Source organism: Rattus norvegicus, chromosome 4 (genome assembly GCF_036323735.1).
Source record: "Rattus norvegicus strain BN/NHsdMcwi chromosome 4, GRCr8, whole genome shotgun sequence".
Lineage (NCBI taxonomy): Eukaryota > Metazoa > Chordata > Mammalia > Rodentia > Muridae > Rattus > Rattus norvegicus.
Genome location: NC_086022.1, coordinates 153,498,496 through 153,522,986, shown reverse-complemented (window position 1 = coordinate 153,522,986; position 24,491 = coordinate 153,498,496). Strand labels below are relative to the sequence as shown.

The window sequence follows — 24,491 nt, the reverse complement described above, 5'->3', positions numbered from 1 at the left end:
AACCTGTGGAGCTTACGGTGGAGCTGCAAGTCAGATGTGTCCTAGAGAAAAGATAACACGGGCCCAGAGCTGATCTTGCTGCCCCTAGAAGCCCACAAAGCAGCTCCTAGCTGCACTGTCCACTGTCATTCCAGTAAACATTCCTTTCTGGGTTTTTTCCCTGCTGACCGGCCAGGACTGCCAGCCCAGAAAAGAAACAGGAGGTGATGGAGAAACCAGCAGTAGAGGAGAGCAAAGAGGAGAAAATTGAGCTGAAGTCCATTACAGCAGATGGAGAATCCCCACCCACTACCAAGGTGAGGGGCTTACTGAGGAGTTCAGGGGCCATCGCAAAGTCAGGGAGGGTCTTCCTTGTCCTTTACCTGAAGGAAAGAAGGAACGGGTGAGGGGAGAAGAGGGTGACAGGCAGAAGTGAAAGGAAAGAAAACACTGGTAAACCCTCAGCCTTTCCTGGTGCTCTGAGTGTTGCTACCAGGTTCAGGGACAAAGGTGCACATTTTTTTAGCTCAGCCCTGAGCTATGATGTCATTCCAAGGCTCCTCTCAGCTCAAGATCCCTGGCACACATCTAACTGAATTCTTCTTCCTCCCTTGGTTGCTTAGATCAACATGGATGACCTCCAGCCCAGTGAAAATGAGGACAAGAGTCCCCACTCCAACCCAGACACTGCAGGTACCTTTATACTTCTGACCCTGAGACTTCGGGTACAGACTCAGCTGTGGGGGAGTGGCCAAGCACTGAGGATCATGGGGCTAGTTCCCCTCCCAGCCCCTTCACCACGAAGCATCTCACATCTGGACTTCAGTATTACCGGCTGCCATCTGAGGGAAAGGCTCTTCCTGGTTTTCTCATAATCATATTAAGAGAGACAATACCACATTTGAAGAAGGCTTTTAAAATTATAATTACTTTGACTTATTCTTTTTTAAATTGCTGTTTTAATGGTTTTTTAAGAGGTTTAGTTCCCCCATCAGTGCTAATTCAGTGTGTGGGCCGTGTGGAATTGGGGTAGCTAACATTTCCATCATGGTTAACATATTTAAAATATTTATTAGCCTGTGATAATTGCACATCTCTTTGGAGTGCAAAGAGATATACTTATCCACGTATGATATACACTGATCGAATCAGGTAATTAACATTTCTATATCCCTATTTTTGGAGACTTTGAACATCTCTTACCTAGTTCTTCATAAAATAAGTACCAGGCTACTGTGAACTCCAGGCTCATCCCCGTCCACTGTGGGCGGTAGAACTCATTCTGTCCGCGTGAGTGTGAGTGTGAGTGTGAGTGTGGTGAGTGTGAGGAGTGTGAGTATGATCTGCCCCTCAGCTTCTTCCACCCTAAAAGGGTCGTCACGTTTTCCACTTGTGTTCTCTTTTCACTCAAAAAAAATTTTTGTTAAAAAAATATTTTTATTTTTTATGTGTACTGGTGTTTTGCCTGCATGAATATCTATACACCGTGTGCGTGCGTGGTGCCCACAAAGGCCATAGAAGGCATTGAATCCCTTTGGAACCGGGATTATAAATGGTTGTGAGCCACCATGTGTCTAATGGGACTTGAGCCTGGGTCCACTTAGACCTAGTGCTCATAACCTCTGAGCTATCTTTTCAGCCATACCCAAGGAAATTTTATGCAACTTCAAGTATATAGGTATATAAAATACAAATTAAATATGTTCTAATAGTAATAAATTTCATGAAGAACTATCATAAAACAATTCTCCCGTATACATATAATTTTACCAGCTATTAAAGACTAATGCAAATTTTCATACTAAAGAGATCAATAGACTCATTTTTATATAAAGAAACAAATTTGGCTGAATATTCCAAGCTGCAGGACACAGAGCATCTTCAATATTTCTCACAATTGATCAATATTTTATTTTAAATTGCCAGTGATAATACAATTCCATATAAAACTTAGTATAAAACAATAGGCCTGTGCTTAGGGCCAGATATAGAAATTGTTAGAAATGTCATCCTAATCCCAAACCAAAGTTCATTTCATAATTTTTTAATGACACCAGTCAGTGACTCGATCAGCAATTCTTAAAATCTAGTATTCTAACACATGAAGATTCGAGGATAATTTGATCCTTACAATAAAGGAACAACAATAGTAAAATTTTACCTGTTTCCCACAACTGAACCATTATGATTCAACAACTGCAGAAGATTCTGTGTGTACCTTACAGTTGGCAGTGGCTTTAAATCTGAGTCGCAGTGTCTCAGGTGGTCCTTGCTAGCATAGCATGGGTTGGTGGCACGCACAGTGGAAGCGCACGCTAGGCGTTAGAACCTAGGCCACGGTGAAGCTGTGTAACACGTGAGTAAGTGCTTCAGAGCCTCTCCGACTTGTCTCATGTCTCACCTTTGCTTTTGAACTCTATCCTGGCAACTGCACATTCATAAACCGTTCACTACGGGCAAAGTTTTTATAACCCCCACATTTATTTACGATACCCCTTATGGGGTCATGACCCACAGCTTAAGAAGCTGCGCTCCCGGGGCTGGGGATTTAGCTCAGCGGTAGAGCGCTTACCTAGGAAGCGCAAGGCCCTGGGTTCTGTCCCCAGCTCCGGAAAAAAAAAAAAAAGAACCAAAAAAAAAAAAAGAAGAAGAAGAAGAAGCTGCGCTCCCAAGCCACCATTGTGTTTTAAGGTCTCAGTGCACCGTGTGTATTGCTATTGCTGTCAACTTGCGTATTTGATTAGTATAGCATATGCTGCTGCATTATGCTCACCTAATAATAGTCAATCCGAAATCCATCTTGTCATTACCCAGGAGGCATTGCTCACTATGAGGACAGCTGCCATCACAGATGTCCCATTTGTGGCTCCATAAAATGCTTTCAGGTCTCTCATTGCAAAAGGAACTCTTGCTGACTACATGCTGTGCCTCTGTCTGACTCGTGACTGACAGGCTGTCTCCTTTTGGAGGGTTTTGAGGTCGGAGGTCCTGGCTCTCCTTCACCATACACATTCCCAGCTTCTGGAAGCCCCATCCTGGCATAAGCCTTAGGCTTGCTTCCTCGAGCTGACAATCTGTCACCAACTCTGAGCTTGAAGTCAACAGACAGCAAATGACTGTGGATTTGAATGACCTTTCTTCTCCAAAGGTCAGGCCGCTTTGGGCTGGAAACCCAGGGAGGTGGTGGAGAATCACGTTTTTTTTTTAAAGCAAAGCTATGAGTCCATGTTGCTCTGCCTCCACTGGTTTCCTACTGGGCCTCCAAGAGTGTAATAGGCCTCTTCCCTGGAAGCTCCCTTTCTCCTCCACCCACCCACCTTCCCTTCTTCCTGCAGGGGAAGTGGGATTTGGTGAGTGTGGCCTCACATATAATGAAGAGCAGGGTGTGTCCAGAGTTTGATGCCTTAAAACCCTCAAGGGTTTATGTGGAAGGCTGCATGGAATATTAAAGACTTGCTAGAAACAATGACTCGACGTAATGGAAAGATGTCGTCTAGGTCTTCAATAAACAATTTCTATGTTAAAGTGAAGTTTTTGAGATAATGGGGAGAATGTGGACTAGGAGCTAAATTATTTTAAGTAGGTTTTGGTTAATCATGTTAGTGTAAAAATGTGGCGATTCTGTTTCGAAAATACTACAGTGTTTGTGTCTAGAGTCTGAAGTATTTAGAAGTTGCTTTACAAACACTTCAGCAATCTCCTAAAGTGACAGCAGAAAGGATAAATAAAACTGGGAGATCAGGCAAATGGTAAGAAATGATGAGAGCAGACAGACAGACAGAGAGAGCTACTCTACAAGTCTCTCTACCCCTGTGTATATTTTTTAAAGTTTAAATAAAATTACAGCAAGAGAACACACCACTTTTGGCCCCAAGAAGGGCCCATCACAACCTGCTGTGGCCCGTGGGTTGCAGCCCCATGTACAGTTGGGGAGCTGGGGACAATATGAACTAGAATCTTTTCACAGACATTCCCAGCTGCAGCCAAGCTTGAAGCCCCCACCACAAACTTCTGCACGTCAAGGGCCATGGCAGAGCTCCTAGTCTGTGACAGTGATTTTGAGCTGTATTGTTCTAGGCTGATAGAGTGTTGACATTTGCCTTCATTTTTCTTGGTCCTTGCATCCCTTTAATTTTCCTGATGGTCAGCTTTCTGTCATTGAGGAAACACCAGAGATAGTGTACTCTGTAAGTAGGAAAGCCTGACTCATTCACAGAGTCAGAGGCCGAAGTCTGTGGCCATCTGAAGGGGTAGCACGGGCCTTTGGCAAGGCAACATAGGTCAAAGGTGGGAGTCTGTGGTTATGTTGCTTACGAAAGTATGGAGGATTCGACATTACCAAAACAAAGGGCTGGTGGTGTGGCTCAGCAGGTAGAATGCTTGTCTATAATCACAAAGCTCTGGTTCTACCATACGCAGACCTCATGGGCACCATATAAACAGATGTCATAACACAAGCATTTCGCACCAGAACTTGGGAGACAGGACGGAGGGATGGGTGAGAAGTCACTGCTTGAAGCCCAAGCACTCAGGGCCCTGGGATGAAGGCTACTCTCTGAAGCACATTTTCTGGGAAAATATGGTGGGGTTTTGTTTGATTTTGGATGTTTGTTTAGTTGGCCAGAATTTTTATGAAATTTTTGTTTATGTTTTCTGCTTTTTGTTTGTGAGACAAAGTCCTACTAAAGAATTCTAGCTGACACTGCAGACCAGGCTGGCCTTAAACTCAACCAGAGATCACCCTCCCCTGCCTCCTGAATTCAGAGAGGGGTTTGGGTCTTTTTGGTCATTTGGTTGATTGGTTGGTTGGGGTGTTTTGTTTTGTTTTGTTTTGTTTGTTTTGTTTTGTTTTGTTTTGAGGAGGGTTGTCTTTTCTTTGGTTGGTTTGGTTTTTGTCTTTTGAGTTTTTTTTTTTAGTTTTAAGTATAATTTGTTAATCTTATAAGGAATATTTTTATTAAAGTTATTCCTTGACAGTTTCATCCATATATAATGCATTCTGGTTAGTCTCACCTCTTTACCCTCTTTGGTTCCCTCCCACCCTTGTTAGTCCCCTCCCCTTTCCCCTACAAGCACCTTTCTTATATCCATGTCTCTACACTGACATCCTGTCAGCTCTGCACAGAAGGCAAGGAAGGGATGCTCAAACATGGAGAGCATTAACCTACCCCAAAGCACATGGCATTGCAGCTTTCTGGGACCCAAGAAATAACCACACACTGGATGCCTTCTCCCTCACTTAAAGTCTGACATCAAGTTTTAGGGGAGCCATCCTCATCCTGTCCACTCTATGACAAACCTTTGCTTGCCCCTTCCTAATGCCTTCTGGTAGCCAGAAGTACTCACCTTACAGACCAACCATGCTAATCTCTGTCTGTTTTTATTCACATGGCCTTCTAACTTGCGAGAGCCTTGAAACCTTCTTGTAAGCGCAACTATCGTTAGATGGATGGCCCGGCAGACTAATCATAATTGATTGTGTCCGCAAAGACACTGTTTCTAAGATCGTACTCTGGAATTCTGGGTGCGCATGGAGAATGAGAGTCACCACACTGAAGTGGCTAGCCAGGAGGTGATAGAGATTCAGATCAGGGAAGGATGAGACTGAGAAGGAGGCTAAGCACTGATTTCATACGCTCGGCATCTGTCCTGTGGGTAGAGATGCGAGAGATGACGCTTCCACAGCTCCAGCTGCATGCCAGACAGTGTTCTGAAATATCGTGCACCATTACTACCATTCCGTCCTAGGAGGAGCTCAGCACGGGGGGGACCAGATGCAAGGGCCATATTCAGAAAGAAACGGGGCCATGATTTAGATAAAGGCATTTCTGGAGCATCCGGGTTACTGCTGCCTTTGCCAGATTCCAAGAACGTTTGACCAGAAGCACACACAGAGCCTTCTCCCACAGATGCTGTGAGGCAAGCTAAATAGGAACGGTTCGCCTTCGATTTCCCCAAGTTGTGCCGCTGGCTAGAAGAGCAAAGGAACCCCTTCACTTGATGTCAGTGTCTAGCATCAGGATGTAGGGCCTCGTCGTTGCCTAAGCTCTACTCTCCCTGCCTTGTTTTCTGAGAAATGGGGGTGAAGTATAATTTGTTAAGTTTTTAAAAGTGAATTTTAATTAAATTTGTTGTGTGACAATTTTATGCGTGACTATAGTGTGTAGTGCATTCTGGTTACTCTTACCCCACCCCCACCGCTTCTGCCTCCCTCCCACCCCCATCATACCTGCCCCCTTCCCTACATTCATGTCTTTTTGTTTGGTTCCCTGAGCTTAGTCAGAGCTGTCTATGCAGGACCTAATCAGAGCTGCCTGTGTGACAATGGTATTAGAGGTCTCCATTGCAGCCTGGTGGGCTCTTCCGTGGGTATACAGCTGAAGAAGCCAGTGGAGCCCGTAGTTCAGCAGGGAGAAGTAGGGCTCACAAGTCTCGCCCCATCCATGATTGATTAATGATAGGCCCAGTCTTACGCAGGCTGTGTAAAGGCAAGTTCAGCTGCCGTGGGGCCCTGCGTGCAGTGCTTGTCATACCCAGAAGATAACATCCTGCAACTCCTAGGCTACCTTCAGTCTCACGGAATCCTTCCACCCCTGAGTCTTAAATATAAATGTCCTACTTAGGGCCGAGCACATACGGCAACCATGAGCCTCTGCGTTTACTACCATCCATTTCCGTTAAAAGATTCTCCGATTATGGCTGAAAGGAACGTTGGTTTCCAGGCATAAAAATAAATATTTAGAAGGCAGTTTGTGGCCATGTCAGTTCAGCTATGAGACAATAGTAAGTCCCCTCGTTTGATCAGTGGGTATTCAAAAACAGAATTGTCCATAAGGTATTCCACAAGTGAGCTAAGCCATCCCCTTTACTTGGCTACAGCTAATATCAATGCCTGGGTTTACCCAGCCTGTGCTCTAGCACCTTCCAACAAGGGTAACCAGTCATCTGGGGTTTTTTTTCTCCATACTAGGGGATTTCTAAGCATGTGGGGTTTTCAGTTTTGAATCCAGAACAGTTTGTACATATCGCTGGTTAGAACATATCGCTCATCCTACTTACAGCCCCTAGGACTATATACTTCCTGCAACGTCTGTCTCTACCAGAGGCGGCCTTGGATAGCCCCAAGGGAAGGGGCAGAGCATCTGCCTGGATTAGCATCTCATCGTTCAGCAGCACCAGCAATGATGTCTTGATCCTGCAGCAGGATGTGTCGGGAAGTGGGCACAGAGGTGGGAGTGAGTGGCGGGGGTGCTGAGAATGGAGCTTTTCTCTTCCTCGTAGGTGAAGAGGATGAGGAGGAGCCCGAGATGCCTGTGGGCCCACGCCCCCGGCCCCTGTCTGAGCTGCACCTTAAGGAAAAGGCAGTCCCCATGCCGGAAGCCAGTGCATTTTTCATCTTCAGCCCAAACAACAGGTGTGTAAGGAAAGGCAGGGAAAAGGAACTCTGTTTCTTCCTATAACCAAGCCTAGCACTTGCCTGTGTCCAACCTACAGGAGCAGCGTGGGTGCTCCCAGCTCCTCACAACTTATGTGGAGAGTCCTGGATTGTAAATCAGTTGGTCTACAGTTACTCCCCTCTTCGGGTTTGAGTGCGTGAAGCATTCCTACTTGGACAGTGGTTGCCTTTCATACTTCACACTGAGACATCAGAGGCTAAACAGGACTGAAATTGTCCAGCTTGTGTATCAGGACCAAAGGGACGGGCTCCTGAGGCCCGAGTGGTACCCCATCTTTCCTGACACATCTTTCTCTCCCTCCTTCCCACGTAGGTTCCGCCTGCAGTGCCACCGCATTGTCAATGACACGATCTTCACCAACCTCATCCTCTTCTTCATTCTGCTCAGTAGCATCTCCCTGGCGGCTGAGGACCCCGTCCAGCACACCTCCTTCAGGAACCACGTATGCACTCCATTTTGTTCTGTGCACCCTGTCCTGAGAGTGGAGCAGGCCCACAGCTGCTGCTGCCTTCCTTGCTCAGTTAGGAGGCCTGTTGTGAACCTCATAATCTGTAGACATTGATGATTCCCTTAAGACATTAGGGCTTTGACAGAAAACCCAGCCTGGGATTTTTCACTAAACAAGTGAGCATGTACCTAAATGCATCTGGCTAGTTGATAATGGACAGTGGTCAGGCATCTTGTTGCCTGTGGATGTTCCCCAGGAAGCTCAAGTTGCCTGGAAGTCAGCGATGAGGCCCCTGGTCTCATGCCCTGCTCCCATTCCTCTGACCAAGGAGGAGCGTTGGCAACTAGGTGCCAATGGTATGGCTGACACTGTAAGAAAACTGCGATCATCTTTGATAGTGGGAGTCTGATTGGAGCTACCCAGGGTTCTGGCGATCAATATTAAATACTAAAATAAGAATTACTAGACCTCAAACGCCCAAAGCTTTATTAAATCTCAGCCACACAGGCATGAGGAAAAGAGCCACTGCTCCAAAGCCATATCCATAATCAAAGCTCTCAGCTCTGGGATCCTGCCTGTTCCAGGCTGTATTGCTGAGGTCAGCAGGAATGACCTCAGCTCTGGTCCATCTCCCAAGATGAAATCAAGTATCAGTCAGCTTGTCCTCAACCTGGGCTGACCTGGAGGCCCAAGGCCATGACAGCATATTTCAGTGGCCCTGCAAAAACAAACCCGTTCACTGGTCTTTTGACCAACATCCATGGTCCACTCTGGGTTTGTGAGTAAATTGGGTTGATGAGAGAAGCATCCAAGTAGATGCTGCTCACACCCAGTTCCGGCTGAGGCCTGCCCTGGAAGCTCCCACACCTGCCTGCAGACACCACACCGAGCCAGAGCCACCTGTGCTAGCCCCGAGTGGGAGCTAATGTTGTGAAGTCTTTCCTACCTGTCTCCTCACCTGTCCCCGTGTGCAAAGGCTCTGGTGGTGTGGTGGGGGTGGGAATGCACCTTGTTTTGAAGTGCTTTTCCTTTTCTGGTGAACATCCACTGACCTCTCCCCCTGCCCTGCTTGTGCCCCGCCCCCCCCACCCTCCCCATCCTGTTTGTTTCTGTTTTGCAGATTCTGTTTTATTTTGACATTGTTTTTACCACCATTTTCACCATTGAAATTGCTCTAAAGGTAAAGCCCCACCCCCTCTCTCTTCCTTCCTCTCTCTGCCAGTCCCAGCTCTCGGCTGCTGTCTGTCTTGTCGCTAACACATGCTCCTGTTGGTGTTGGGTGCACTCTCAGAGCCACTAATCCAATTCTGCTTATTTTTCAGATCCTAGGCAATGCAGACTATGTCTTCACTAGTATCTTTACATTAGAAATTATCCTTAAGGTAATGCTCCCCTGAGCCATGTGTCTCTGTCTCTCTGTGTTTCCGCTCTGTCTGGCTGACTCTTCTGTCTCCTTCACTCTCTGACTCTTGTGCTTCACTTCATGCTACCACTTAGTCCCAGCTCCGATGAAAGTCACATGCTGGCTGTGTCACCACGGGTGCTGTCCCATCACTGGCCGAGCATGGTGGCTGTCAGCAGTGCTCAGCTCGCCTGTACCTTCTCCAACCAGTCCGGTGGCTGAGCCCTACTTGAAATTCTCTCTCCCTCCTCCTGCATAGAGGAAATGCCACACAAACTCTAGAAAGGCAAGACCTCTGGAGCATGAAGGAGTCACTTTGTCCCCTCTCTTTGGAGGCCTGTCATCCACACCTTCCTCCCCACCAAAGCAATCAGAAGAGCTGAGCAGAAACTGGGGCCATGCCACACTAATGGTGGACCTGAAGCAGGATTGGCAGCCAGCGTCCTAACTGGATCATAAGACAACTAGAGATTGTCTTTAACCTTTGGTAACCTGCTGCTCTAATCCCCTGGTAACCTGCAGCTCTGATGAGAGGCCCTGTTACATATATGTCTGCACCTGTAAATCAAAGCATGGCCTTGATGGTGCACCCAGGACGTAGGACCTTGGGTATTGTTGGCTTCTCTCTGGGCAAGGTAGAGATTCTTCACCTTTGCACAGAACAGAAGGGTCAGAGTCTCTGAGCACAGGCTTCAGCTTAAACATCTTCCCGGGACACTTGCCTGAGATGCCCTCTCCCAAGGAGCTCAGGCCTCTCTTCAGCTCATCCTTGGGGTAGATACAAGCTGATGTCCACCCCGTGCACCAGTGCCAGCAACAGGCCTTTCTTTCCCTGATGAAACCCTCATATCCTGCCCAGCCTTATAGTGGGCTTGACATTTCTGCCTCATCCAGATACAACTTGAGTTGGGAGTTTCTGTGCGCCTCCCAGGATGTCCTCACACCTCGGATGCTCTGTTTTCTGACCCTTAGCTTCCCTTGCTCGCCAGCTGCGTGGCTCAGGATTTTTCTTTCCTGATCAGAGTGTTGATGGGGGACAGCGTCCCTTTCTGTGATGAGCTGCTTTGCTGTTGTACCCTAAGCTCAAGGTTGCATGCCGGTACCGAGAGGTCTTTCCCGGGACACAAAAATCTCTGAGGCCCAGTTCTCAGGAGCCCATGCCGAGCTTCACTTGAGGATTTCAATGGTGCTTTCTCCTTAGGATTGCCATGCAAGCAGAAATTCTCTCACGCTTTGCCATGGCAAGCCCTTCCCCCTACTTCTTCCTTCTTCTGCTTCCAGTCTCTTTTTATGCTTCACTGTGCTTCTGAACACCCCTCCCGGCATCCCCTCTGCTCCCCATGCCTCCCGCCCCTGGGTTTGTCCACCCAGCTGGGGGTGGGTGGCCCTATATCATGCCAAGGCACTGACTGTGATGGTGCCCAGAGCTTCATTTGCTCTAAGGGACTATTGAAGGAGCCGAGCCATGTGTCTTTAAGAGGACAGGACAGGTTAGAGCACGGCAGTTAGTCTGATTAATGGAGAGGACTGTTCCATAGAAGGAAAGCAGACTCAGAACCAGCTGTGGAAATGGCAAAAGTGAGGAGGTGGTTTCTCCCTAGAGGCACGCCATGTCTGAGCTGTCTAAGATTTGATTGTAAGAGACAGCTTGCTCTCCAGCTCAAAGGACTTGGAAGCTGTGTCTCATCCAATTTCTTTCTTGGTATATAGATGCTTAGTCTCGGGCCTTTCCTGAGAAATGCCTTTCAGGAAGCAGGGACCAGGTGGGTGACCCTCAGTAGCACAAGCTAGAAGGCCACTTGTATAGCTACCTGGTTGTGGCATTTTCTGGCACCATGAGTCCACATAGACTTGAAAAAAAAGTTCTGTCTTCCAAGTATCTGCTTTTCTCATAACCATTCTTACTCTGGCCTTGCCTGTGTACATAACCCATTGCTCTCACCCATCATTCTCACGCATTCTAAAGGGCTGGTCTACTTCTAGGGTCCAGACAAAACAAGCCCAAAGTCAGGAGACAGAAACTGTGCTGTGAGCCACATTATCCCCCTGTCCAGAACTATCTGGTGAATATGAATTATGGCAGCCGTTTAATTCTACTCTCTGGGGCCCAGGTCTTCACAGAGACCCAGGCCAGTGAGGCCTCCAGATTGTGGCCATTGGGAGAGCTCTATAACCATGTTACCCTAGAACCTTTGATGTAATCGCCCCACTTCTAAAAGCTGCCGCAGAACACAGCTTCTCCGGTCCCCCGTGATCTCCTGCTGCAGGAGATAGATGGCAAGAATTAGGTCGCGAGAGCTATTTTTGCCAATTTCCCCATGCTGGCTTTTGTGTTAGTCTTTGGGTGTCCCACCCTGGACACGCTCTGATTCCAGAGAGGAAATCTGGACTCCAGATGACCAGGAAACTTCTCTTGGTCTCTCGACCATCAATTCCTAGTTTTTTCCTTAGGCAGATGCTTCAGGGCCTGTAGCTTTACACCGGCTCATCCTGGGTATCATGAACCTTTACTTCAGTCAGCAAAGTGCGAACACACAGTTTCTTACAAGCAGTGTTACCACAGGAGGCGACGGTAGCCAGATCCTGTAACAAAAACCTTACACGGTCTCGTTTTGAACATTTTCAGAGAATGTTCCCTTTGTTTTGCTGTCTGATTCTTTCGAGAAAAAAAAACATGAAATACCACTCATACTTTATAGATAAGGACACAACTTCCTTTGTACAGGAAGAATACATATTTCTAACCCAAGTTATAGCAAGGGAGAATGCATCTGTGGAGCACACCCTGTGTGGAAGCATGTCCTAAGTGTTTTATATATAACTACTCCATGACACAAGCCATGAGACCAGTGTCACCGTTATCTCGATGTAGAGACGAGGTGAACAAGCCACAGGAAAGTTAACTTTCTCACGTGAAGTGCTTGAAATACAGCAGAGTTGGGATTTGAGTCCAGGGCATCCGGAGCCCATGTTTTCCATCACTGTACCGTGCCCCTCTGAACATAGCTCCTACTCTTTAAAGGACCCCAGATACAGCCTAGAAACCAGACTGTGACACTAAGCTTACACAGTTGTCAAAGATCCTAAGCACCACAGAAACCGGGGAGGAGAGAGAGGCTGAGGACAGTTATTAGGAGAACTCACTAGACTCTGAGGAGAGCTAACCAGCTTGCAGAAGAAGGAGATTTTCTAGAGTATAAGGTTATTTTAGTGGTGAAGCCAACTAAGTCCTGGATAAATCAAGATGGTTGGATACCCATCTGGGCACGTCTCATCCTTCCCTTGATGCCACTGTCTCTGCAGGCCCTGAGGGTAAAATGTGGACAGGAAGTTAAGGGAGTGTGTATAGTGGAAACATAACCAATAAGAAGCAGCGAAAGGGTCCCAAGGGCTGGCACCGTGGTGGCCTGGGGATGGAGGACAGTGGAACGTTACAGAAGCGTGACAGTGTCAGTCTGACAGGCTTTGGGTTGAAGGACCTGACACTTGTCCGGAGCTGGGGAAGTTCTTCGGTGGTTGAGTGAATGGCTACGGGGTTTCTTGGCACCGTGTCTCCTTCGGTCCTTCCTGCTGTCACCGTGCAGTGCTTGGGCTCTTCCCTGGGGATGCTGATGCTGTAGTCAGGAAGCGTGGTGTCTGAATGTTGTCTCTGAGGCTTGGGCAGGTCACTCACTCATGTTCTCTGCCTCCCTGCAGATGACTGCTTACGGGGCTTTCCTGCACAAGGGCTCTTTCTGCCGAAATTACTTCAATATCCTGGACCTGCTGGTGGTTAGCGTGTCCCTCATCTCCTTTGGCATTCAGTGAGTCCCTCTTCCCAAGATGGGAGCAGGCAGCTGAGGAGGGGTGTCAATGAAGTCAGCAAAATCCTGGGGCCGGGGGCGTGGGGAAGGCTTCCTTCTGTGACTATGATTGATTGGGGTGGTGGCTAAAACAGCCCACGGTGTTTGTTTGATTCTTCCCCCTCCTCCCCATCTTCCTCCTCTTTCTCTCCTTCCTCCCTCTCTTCCTCTTCTCCTCATTTCTCCTCTTCTCCTTCTTCTTCCTCCTTTCTTGTGGTATTTGGGATCGAACACTGGGTCTGACTTGCTAGGCAAGTGCTCTACCGTTAAACGACAGTCACAGCTCTTTTTACTTTTATTTGGCATGGGTCACACTAAGTTGCCAGGGCTGGCCTGGAACTTACAATTTTCCTGCTTTAGCCTCCCATATAGCTAGGTTTATAGGCCTGCACCACCAGGTCCTGTTTAATTTCTTTTATCTGTCTCTTCTGTAATCCGACACGTGGGATATATTGATACACCAAGATTTGTTTAAATGTCTAGATTTTTGTCATAGCAGGTACAGGCCCCATTTTAAAGAGACAGATATCTGTATTCCCTTTCTCCACCTGAGTCTCTCTCACTGTGCTTCAGCCCTGAGGCTGCTCTACAGCTGCCCAAATCTGCCATTGCTATGACTACCCTGGCCTAACTCAGCCTCTTTCCACGATTCCCTCCTCTGCCCTCCATCCAAGAGTACACGCACACACTCACGCGTACACACACATGCACCACAGAGAGAGAGAGAGAGAACTGGGGAGTGTACACACTTGTGATATAGAAAGGAAAGGGAGAAGAGAGAGACTGAGAAGGAGGGGCTGGGGAATACTGATTCTTAATCTTAGCTGCACAGAGGAACCTTCTGGGGAAATTACGAAGAATCTACCCCTGGAGATGTTGATGGACTGGTACAAGCCATGAGCTCTAAAACTCTCCAGCCTGATTCCCTCTAAGGTCAAGTGTCAAACCTTGCTCAGGCTTGAAAGAAATTTGACTCTGAGTGTCTGTCTGTTCTAACAGCTGTGCTTATTAATTGTACACTTTGAGTTTTAAAACATTTTCGCATATGCAGTCTTTCATGGTGTACACATACACACACACACACACACACACACACACACACACACACCACACCTACCTAATAAGGTGCTCAAGGAAATGCTATATAAATGGCTATCATAAAATCTGGTTTTCAGGACATTAAGAGATTTATCAAAGGTTATATATACCAAACAGAGAAAGGCTTGTACCCCTGGTACCTCGGGTCTTCCTTCCCAGGGTTGGTTCACCATTAGCCTCCATGGTCACACAGGGGACGATGAGATTGAGGGTCTGTTCTTTGATCATCAATTATATTGCCCAAAGTTTCTCTGGGACCTAGACATCTAGATTCCTATCTCAGCACAACTACAAGTCACCTTGTCACTCTGAACCAAAGCTTCCTCTTGGTTGCTTTGATTTTTGTTTTGTTTTATTTTCCATCTGTCTCTTAAATCCCTCCATTGTGATTCAGTGCAATCTGTGCCTCCTGGTGATGCTTTGGGAACAGTGATAGATAAGAACGCCCTTTGTGTCTTTGAAATAAAGATCCATAGCCAGAGAAATTGGATTTTTGTACTAGCTCCCTCTCCACATGGGAAGAATTTGAGCCCTCTTGTCAAGTGCTGGAGAAGATACTCTAATTAGCACCTCAGGTCAGAGAACACTGCAGAGGCCTCTCAACCCCTGAATGTGGTTAGTGAGCTCCGCTGGCTGGGACCCTCAGACACCATCTAGCTGCCTTCCTGAAGGGCTTATTGGAGTGCCTGTCACCACTCCCCACCAGAAAGAAGCCATAGACTAAGACTCCCAGATGTTGACCTTAGCATCCCATGTTTCTTGGGACACCACTGTTTCTTGGAACCCTGAGCATGTCCTGAACCATGGTAGAATGTATGTACTGTAGTGGGCAACGACCTGGATATTGTGTTTGGAAATGTTCCCGAGTTCCTTGCTCACACCTACCAGCTCCAACCACAAGGCCTGGAGTTTTACCATTGTTCATTTGATATGTAGTGCAGTGATGCTCTTGAAGGCAGGATAGCAGACACACCATTTTATTCAGAGATCCTCCGCTCCAATCTCCATAAACCCTCCCTCGTTCCTGAACATTCCTAATTACTGCCCCATTTTCCTGATGCAAGATGTGTCCTGAGTGGTTCGCTGGAGGGTGAGAGCACTGCGGACTGAATTCAGGTCTGGCTTGTTTTCCTCATCCTTTTCTTTCTTTTGATACCTGTCACATATTAAGTCACATACTATATGGCTAATGACTTGTGTTTTATGCCTCATCCCTATCTACTCTGTGCTTTTGGGATCAAAAGAAGGCCTCAAGCACGCAGGCTGTCTGAGCTGTACCCCCACTTCTTCTTTTGTGTCTTCACAATCAGGACTATCTGAGGGTCACAAAAGACGCCCCAGATTCTTAGCAGTGAGGGGTAGAAGTTCTCAATCGCCGGAGACAGATTCTGCATTACTTTTTTTTTTTAGTCTAAGGTATCTGGGTAACATCTCCACATGTCATTCTCTGCTCTAACCTAGGCATGGGAACTTACCACCTGCCTTGTTTCTCTCCCAGGTCCAGCGCGATCAACGTTGTGAAGATTTTAAGAGTGCTTCGTGTCCTCAGGCCCCTGAGGGCCATCAACAGGGCCAAGGGGCTAAAGGTGAACTAAGAGGGCCTGGGTGGGCAGCCATCAATGCAGTAAACATTAGCTATCCCTCTGCCTGGTGGAAGCTGAGGTGAAGGATGGGCTACAGGACGGAGAGATAAGCGTCTACCGTGTTAGAGTCACTCTCTTAGGCAAAATATTTCAGCCGGTAACGCCCCACAAATGCAGAATGACTCCGGTGACGAGTCAGTCTTCCTATACCTGACTCTTGGTAAGATGAGCACTGAGGCCGGGGTTCCAGAAGCACTAATTTGCATCAAGATGGCATAAGCAAAGAGTTTTACTGACTTGATATAGACAGAAAGGGGCCAAGATGCTAGGACGTTGTTGGCCCTGTCTTGCCAGGGTCTAGAGTTTATATAGCATTGAATGTCTCCCAGCTGCTTCCTAGGAGGCATCTACAGGGCAGTTAAGGGGCTGACTCCAAGGAGTGGCCTTCCGTGCAATTCAATTTCCTTCATTTGTTCCTCAATCTGGCTCAGCAGACAAATGCCACAGAGCACACACAGTACATTTCCACTTAGGTAACGTTCACAGAGGTAGGACTAAGGCAAAGGGGGAGCCATTTCTGACTTAACCAACATATTATTTGGTCTTCCAACCTCTTGTCAAGGAAACAAACAAATAAAGCAAAACAAACAAAGACCTATGAATTTTCCTGAAGGAGAATAAGAGGTAGTTTATCTTGGAGTTAAATATAAATGATCACAACCTGGGTATTCCAAATGCCATGTTTTTGTTGTTGTTTAATTATGTATTCATTTATTATTCTAGTTGGCTCATAATATAGTGGGTTTTCTTCCTGTGGAATATGCAACTTCATTCTGATTATCTCCTGTCTCCTCTTCTCCCCCATCACACCTGCCCCCCTTCCTGTTTATCTTTTCCCCCAGTATTCCCTCTTCCCTTTTCCTATCTCATGTGCTCTTCTGTCCTCCGAAGCTCCTTCTTTGAAGCCTCTGTCTTCCCATCTCACTGTCTCCTCTCCTGTTTCCTGGAGATTAGCCACATTTGCTCCCACCTAAATACACACACTTAATTAAAAGCCAAGGTGCAAATGAGAGAACTTGCAATTATTGTCCTTGTGTGTCTGGGTCACCTTGCATAATATAGTGTTCTCCAGTTCCATTCATTTTCCTACAAATTTCATTTATGAAGAAAAAAAAACCTCCACTGTGTGCGTATACCACATTTTTATTATCCACTCATCTGCAAAGTCCCTGTCTTCACGTGCTACCGGTTGTTTTGTTTTGAAAATTTTATACTTGTCTACAGTGTGTCTCAACCCTATCTATCCCTACTCCTTTCCTTTGGGCCTTCCTCCCTGCTACTCACCACCCCCTATCAGCATCTCCCATCCCCACCCAAACTTCTTGTCTTCTTAAATAACTCCCAAAATAAGGCTTTTTAGTGTTACTCATATGTACATGGGGTGAGGTATCTACTGGGGCGTTGACACTCTACTAATGGCCAGCCCCCACCCTTCAAAGAGAAATGACTATCCCTCAGAAGCCTTCAGTTGCCATTAGCTCCTTAGCAAGGGTCAGGGATCGGGAGTCCCTCCCCCTCCATGATGGAATTCATAACTCTTGAGAAAACTAATGGGATTCATAAGACTTCTTCACTTGGTTAAACCACTCACTGTGTCTGATTCTCACAACCTCCATGCCCGCATCTCCTTGTAAACCTTGAGCTCTCGGCATCCTCCATGACCCCATTACTTCGCATGCATTCTTCTCTACCATCTTATCGGGTTTGCTTTGGTTGTGAGGTCAAAGTTCCCATGTGACTTCTTCATGCACACTTCATTTTGTTTAGCCTTTTCTGCTCCCCTTGGTTCCTGGCCCCATCACTGCTATCCCTACTTAACCATTTCTGTTCCAGGATCTCCGTCCTCAACTTCTGTCTCTCCTCCTATAATCTATCCTCTCTTCCTATGTGTGTTCCCCATGCACTAGCTTAGTGCTAGTTCCCAGACTTCCACATCTACTCCAGGATGAATACACAAGACACAAGAGCTAACAACCAACAGATAAGAAAAAGCATACAGTCCTTCTGAGTTGGGATTACCTCGTTTAATATAATACTTTCCAGATCCATCCATTTCTCTACAAATTTTATAGTTTCATTTTCTCGACAGTATATGTCTATATCTCTCTTTAACAAAGATGTGTCTTAGTTGGGTTTCTGTTGATGTGGTGAGCACCATGACTGAAGGCAACTTGAAAAAAGAATTTATTTCAGTTTCATTTAGCCCATCATGAGGAGAAGTGGGGGTAGGAACCCAAGACAGGAACTGAAGCAGAAACCATGGAGGGGCACTGCCTACTGGCTTACTCTCCGTGGCTTGCTCAACCTGCTTTGTTATTCAACTGAGGACTACCTGTTCAAGGGTGGGAGCACCTCCAGTGGGCTGGGCCCTTCCACATCAATCATTAATCAAGAAAAATATCCCATACGCTTGCCCACAATAATCTGATGGAGGCATTTTCTCAACTGAGGTTCCTCTTCCCAGATAGCTCTAGTCTGCGTCAAGTTGACAAACTACCAAAGACAATTGGCCCCCTTGTTAATTTGACACACAGACATATCACTATTAAACCATAAAGTCTCCCTTCTTGTTTGTCCCTGGGATGCCATGTTAATATTAATATCATATTGTAAAACATAGTATAACTTTGTAAGTCCCAATGTCTTTAAAAGTTTTCAAACACTAAAAAGTCCAAAGTCTCTTTTAAAATACAACGATTTTTTTTAAAGTTCCCACAGGGGATATACCACAAAGTTAAATACTTTCATATACCAAAAGGGAAGAACCAAGGCACAGTAACAAATGAATAAAAGCAAAACTAAAATTAATCAGTGTATGGAGCTCAGAGCTTGACATCTGGGCCCCACTCGGGATCTTCTGAGTTCCTACGGCCTGGACAGCTTCACTTCCCCAGCCCATCTCACAGGCTTAGGCCGGTCCTTGGTAGTCAATCCATGGCATTGCTGTCTCCAACACTCTGGGGTCTCCACTGCAACAGAAGCTACACTTCCACCAATGGACTCTCTAGATCTCTCTAAGGACTCTAACCTATCAATCCAGGGCCAAACGTTAGTTACTCTCCGTGAGCCTTTATGGCTTCAAAACCAGGTCCACCTTTAGCTGCCAGCCTGAGAAGTAGTGTCAGCCCTCTTTGGACCACAGCTTCTGTGTGATGACCCTGAGAAAATACTCCCAGAAGATTCACCTGAGTGATGCTAATCCCTTCCTTTTTTATTGGTTACTTTATTTATTTACATTTCAAATGTTATCTCCCTTCCCAGTTTCCCTTCCTCAAAACCCCAGTTCTCCACCTCTTTCTTCTATGATGGTGCTCCCCCACCAATCAACCCACTCCCACCCCACAGCCCTAGCATTCCCCTATGCTGGGGCATCAACCCTTCACAGGACCAAAGGCCTCCCCCCCCCGTCCATGCCATATATGGCCATTCTTTGCCACATATGCGGCTGGAGCCATGGGTCCCTCCATGTGTACTCTTTGGTTGGTGGCTTAGTCCCTGGGAACTCTGGAGAGGTCCAATTGGTTGATATTGTTCTTCCTATGGGGTTGCAAACCCCTTCAACTTCTTCAGTCCTTCCCCTAACTTCTCCACTGGGGTCCAATGCTCTGTCTGATGGTTGGCTGCAAGCATCCTCATCTGTATCAGTAAGACTCTGGCAGAGCCTCTCAGGAGACATCCATATAAGACTCCTGTCAGCAAGCACTTCTTAGCATCAGCAATAGTGACTGGGTTTGGTGGCAGCGTATGGGATGGATCCCCAGGTGGGCCTGATCTCTTCTTAATCACTGTTAATTTCTCAGCTCCAGATAAGCAGCACTGACTGTCCCACCCAAACGAAGGTTGTGCTTCATGGTGCTGGTCTCTTGTTAATTAGAGCTGAGTCTTCAGCTCCCTCTGTCCAGGTCACACATCCTTCATTCAGAATATCACTCAAACATCTGTAGTATCAAGCCAGGCCTCCATTGTCTGCAGCTCTTCCAGCACTCCTTAATCCCAGCTCTTATAACAGCCTAGTAAAGCTATGAGCACCCAACGGTTTTTCCAGCCACAAGTCCTTGTACAATCATCCCCCAAGCAGCATGCTCGGGTCTGTAACAGCAATAGTTCCTGAACCTGGTATAAAATTCGGTCCTCAGTTCCTATTGCTATGGAAAAACACTATGATTTTGTTAGTCAAAGTTCTCTAAAGGGACAGAAGTGGTAGAATTATATATATGGAACTTATTAGAGGGCCTTGTAGTCCAACAATAGGGGTCTCACAATGGGAAGGCCAAGGATTCTGTAGTGGCTCAGTCCAGGAGACTAGGTATCTCAGCAGTCCTGCTCTCCTACTGGATTCCTAGGAACGTCCTAAAGGGATACTGGTTTTCATTCAACCTTGGAAATCCCAAAGAAGTAGGGTCTATCACCAGCAAAGGAATGCCACAGAGAGATGAACTTGCAAAGAGAAAGAGAGAGAGAATGCAAGCAGGCAGAAAGTAAAAGCTTCTTTTTTCCTGTCCTTTTGTGTAGGCTGCCAGGAGAAGATGTGGCCCAAATTTAGAGATCCAATCAAGAAAATCCTTCATAGGCATATCCAGTTACTTTGGTTTTAATTGGTTCCAGATATGGCTAAGTTGACAGTCAAGAATAGCTATCACGATGACCAAAATCAACTTGGAAAGGAAAGGGTTTACTTGCACTTACAGTTAGAGTTCATCATCAATGGAAGTCAAGGCAGTAGCCAGAAGGCAGGAACTGAAGCAGATGCCATGGAGGAGTGCTGCTTACTGGCTTGCTTTTCATGGCGTGCTTAGCCTGCTTTCTTATACAACTCAGGACTATCCATCTGCCTAAGGTGGCACTGTCCCCAGTGGACTGAGCCGTCCCACATAAATCATTAATCCAACATTATAGGCAATCTTGATGGAAGCTTCTTCTCAGTTGAGCTTCTCCTTTACAGGTAAGTCTAGCTTGGGTCAAGTTGGAACAAAAAGAAAGAAAACAGAACAAGATGGACAGCTCATTGATTTACTTAATTTTAATGGGACAACCAATACCTTTTAAATAAGGAGATAATTAATGAATGCTTTCCAAGAGTTATAAGTAGATGTTAGATTTCAAAGAGCCAGTGAGAATATCATAGACTAAGGAGGCAAAGACTTTAGCTATGTTAGCAGCTAGTGAAACTCGCTTGCTTACCTACCGATCTAGAAGACTGAAGCTCACAGGCAGAGGGACGGAATATTGTACAATGGGTCAAACTTTAAGAATAGATTTAAATATTGTCAGCTACGATAGTTTTGTAATTGTTAAGCAATTTAACAGGTATGCCCCCAAATACGAATAATTTTTGCTTAAAATTTTTCTTCTACTATTGAGGTGGAAGCCATCCAGCTAAAGAAGGATTTACCCCATTGGTAAACACACAATCTCGGAATTTTAGCATTTGGATGACGTCTAATCACCAAGTTTTATGGTTTATTTGATAAAAGGATAAAATAGCATATCCTTGTTCTCTGGGCCTTTTCTTCTTTAGCTATCCTCAGGTATCAGGTATCAGGGTACTGAATTTGACCTTAAGAAATTGTAATGACCTTTCATTATAACCTATTTAGCCATACTGATGTCATCTCTTTTTATGTTTTTAGCTTTATAGCCATTTAACTGAAAATATTTTGATAATATTTTATAAATTCTTTGAAAATCTCATGCAATTTCTCTACCTATTCATCCCTGCTCTCATTATTCCTCCCAATCCACCCCCACCCCCTGCCCTAACTGCATGCCCTCTTCTTTTTTTTAAACCCATTCAATCTAATTTATGTCACCCAAATATTTTTGGGGCGTGAGATCATCCCCTGGACTATGGTTGATTGACAGGAGTCACACTCTTAAAGAAAATGGATTGTCTTCCCAACAGCTATCACTTGACAATAGTTCCTCAGCTACAGATAGGTCTGTGTCCCAACCTCTCTCCACCATGCTGGAGATTCGATGGCTTGAGCCTGTGCAGGTCCTGGGCATGTTGGTACAACTGCTGTGAGTCAATATGTGCAACTGTCCTATTGGTCCACAAAACAGTTTCAGCGCAGCTCTGCACTGCCGCTCACTCTTACAGTCGCTCTTCCCCCTCTTCTAGGATCATCCCTGAGCCTTGGAATGGGGTGTGTTATAGAAACACTAATGAGTAATGGGGTAGAGGATTATTTTGGTGGGGTAGGAACACACTGGAAGGATAGAAAGGGGATAACTAGCAACGCCTTTTGAAAAAGTCCCATGGAAACCTATGACTATAGAAGGGTCCTCAAATATATAATATACACATATAAAATAATTTAAATGGAGTTACCCTATGACAGGGGTAGGAACAAGGCCCCTACTAGGCACCATGAGATAGCGAATATTGAGTCCAATACCAGGAATGGGTTACCTCTTTTGAATTTGTTGGTTAGTGGGGTACCATGAACCCACAAACATAACAGACTATGGCCATTATTCTTGACTATCCTCTAGAACTTGATGGTAAGACCCTACTGTTGATGGCACTGCATGCGTAAGTTCATAGATCATGGAGAAATCAAGCTGACCTGAAACCTGTGAGGTAAAATAATGGCTGTCCTGGCAGGATTATCTCACTGGTGCAAATAGTGACACGAATGTCACTGGAATAACCAGGCAACCGAAACCAAAACAACCCTTCGCCTTTGGCCCCTACACAGATAGAAACACCACTAGTCTCTCAGCGTCAAGGTGTGTAATCCAACACCTCTGATTATTAGGTAAGTCCTTTGGGAAAACACCAAGAGATCCCAAACTTTTCAGCAACTTGTGGCTAAGAATGCCATCAGGTGACATCAAAGGCCTATGATAGAGATTCCCCCACTTTGCTGTACCCCACCTACATCTTGTTTTCCACCACTGTCTTTGAAAACACAGGAAGTTGAAACTCAAAATGTGACCAGTTCTGGAGACATCTTCCTCAACACACTTAAATTGTTTGTTAAGGATTTTTATTATTATTATAATTCTTACTATATAAAATATAGATTATGTATAGTGTCTTATATAGTACATATACTTTTCTATAATATATAATATACTCATAATATTATATGTTGTATATATAATAAGTCTGGTTATAATAGGCATTTACAAACTGTCTCTTTAAAAAGCAATGGCTTGCCTTTTAAGTCTACATGGCAACTGGAAGGTAGAACCATTTTGTCTCTAATTCTCTTTATCAACTTTACTTTGGGTCATCTGTTACCTTTATAGTAAAGACTCTAATCATTTAAAAAGTGCTTTATTTAAAGTATTTTCTCCTTTTTTTATTTTCTCCTTCTTTAAACCAGAAGATGCAGTAAGTTATGACTCCAATACAATACCAAAGAAAAAAATATATTTATGTTGTAATGGAGCATGTTAGGATCGTGTATAAATCTTAAGGTGCCATCATCTGCCTTTCAGTAGGGTAACTGGTTTCTAAAATGACAGGGATTTTTTTTCTTATTTCCTAGTTTCCTGTTGTATCTTATCTAGCCTTGGCTAGATACGGATCTTGAAAATGTGTTTTTTCAAGAGTCAGTAACAGTTAAAAATAATCTTTAAAATATCCCCATTTACATATATACATATAAACCATAAGACTAAGCATATCCCAGAAATGGCACTTGATAACTTCTTGAAAGATTTATAAATGGAGTGGCCACAGATTTTGTCCTTCAGCTCTTTTTTTAGGTTACAAAGTGACATAAAGACAATTTTGTGAAAATAACTATCATGAGCAGACACAGCACAACCAAAATGTGCTTTTTAGTAGAAACCAGGTAGGAAATTTATATCTCCAAGATACAGAGTCTCACTTAGACATTGAGAAGGGCACAGGGAAGACAAAGGATGGTGAATTCTGTATTACTTAGGTTAAAGGAAGTAGGCTGGTCAATGTCCATAAGAAATGTTCAAATGAGAGAGGGTAGTTTTGTTTACTGAATTCTTCATATGACATTCCCAGGCGTGTGTGTAAGAGAGTCCACCTGGGTAGAGAGAGCTCTACTTCAGATCAGAGGGAAGGGAAGCTAGATAGGAAGGTGAAAGGTCACAGGAAGAGGCCAGAGCAGGAGGTAAGACTGCTGGCAAGTAGAGAAAAACCATACTGTACCATTAGTGGCCAAAAATGTTGGCCTGGGAGTGGATATAAGGTCTCAGGTGTGAGTCAGAAAATGCAGGTTTGGACTATCAGATATTAGGAGAAAGGGGAATTTGTCATCCTAGGGAAACTGAAAGTCTGGCTTCCTGTAGGTCTCTCAGATCAGAAATTCTGGCCGGGAAGGAAAGCTGCAGGCACAGATGTCAACATTTTAGCCACATGTTCTGTATCCTCATGCTCCGGAGAGAAGAAGAAAGCCATCCCAAAGGGGAGTTTGTAGGGAAGTCGGTTAAGCATTTTCCATGGTAACACCTAGGGTGTCTTAGCTGCCTTTCCTGTAGCTCCAATAAAATACATACTCTGACAAAAGTAGATTGAGGGAGAAATGATTTACTTCAGTTCACGGTCCAAGGATCACAGTACATGACAGCAAAAAGTCAACCAACAGGCGTTTGGAGCAGCTGGTCACATCGCACAGTAGGAAATCAAAGATA

General features: G+C 45.4%; 1 protein-coding gene across 32 annotated transcripts in view; it reads left to right on the top strand.

Annotated features, from left to right (window-relative positions):
• Positions 1 to 24,491, top strand: part of Cacna1c (calcium voltage-gated channel subunit alpha1 C) — a 620,764-nt gene that overhangs the window by 528,946 nt on the left and 67,327 nt on the right. For 12 of the 32 annotated variants that reach the window (XM_063285491.1, XM_063285492.1, XM_063285483.1 and 9 more), the window contains 8 exons: positions 176 to 296; positions 603 to 672; positions 7,261 to 7,393; positions 7,749 to 7,878; positions 9,005 to 9,064; positions 9,207 to 9,266; positions 12,983 to 13,089; positions 15,725 to 15,812. In XM_063285491.1, the coding sequence (XP_063141561.1) occupies positions 176 to 296; positions 603 to 672; positions 7,261 to 7,393; positions 7,749 to 7,878; positions 9,005 to 9,064; positions 9,207 to 9,266; positions 12,983 to 13,089; positions 15,725 to 15,812 (769 nt within the window). The remainder of the gene's footprint in view (positions 1 to 175; positions 297 to 602; positions 673 to 7,260; positions 7,394 to 7,748; positions 7,879 to 9,004; positions 9,065 to 9,206; positions 9,267 to 12,982; positions 13,090 to 15,724; positions 15,813 to 24,491) is intronic. The other 20 variants (XM_063285506.1, XM_063285499.1, XM_063285512.1 and 17 more) reach the window with 2 other exon arrangements.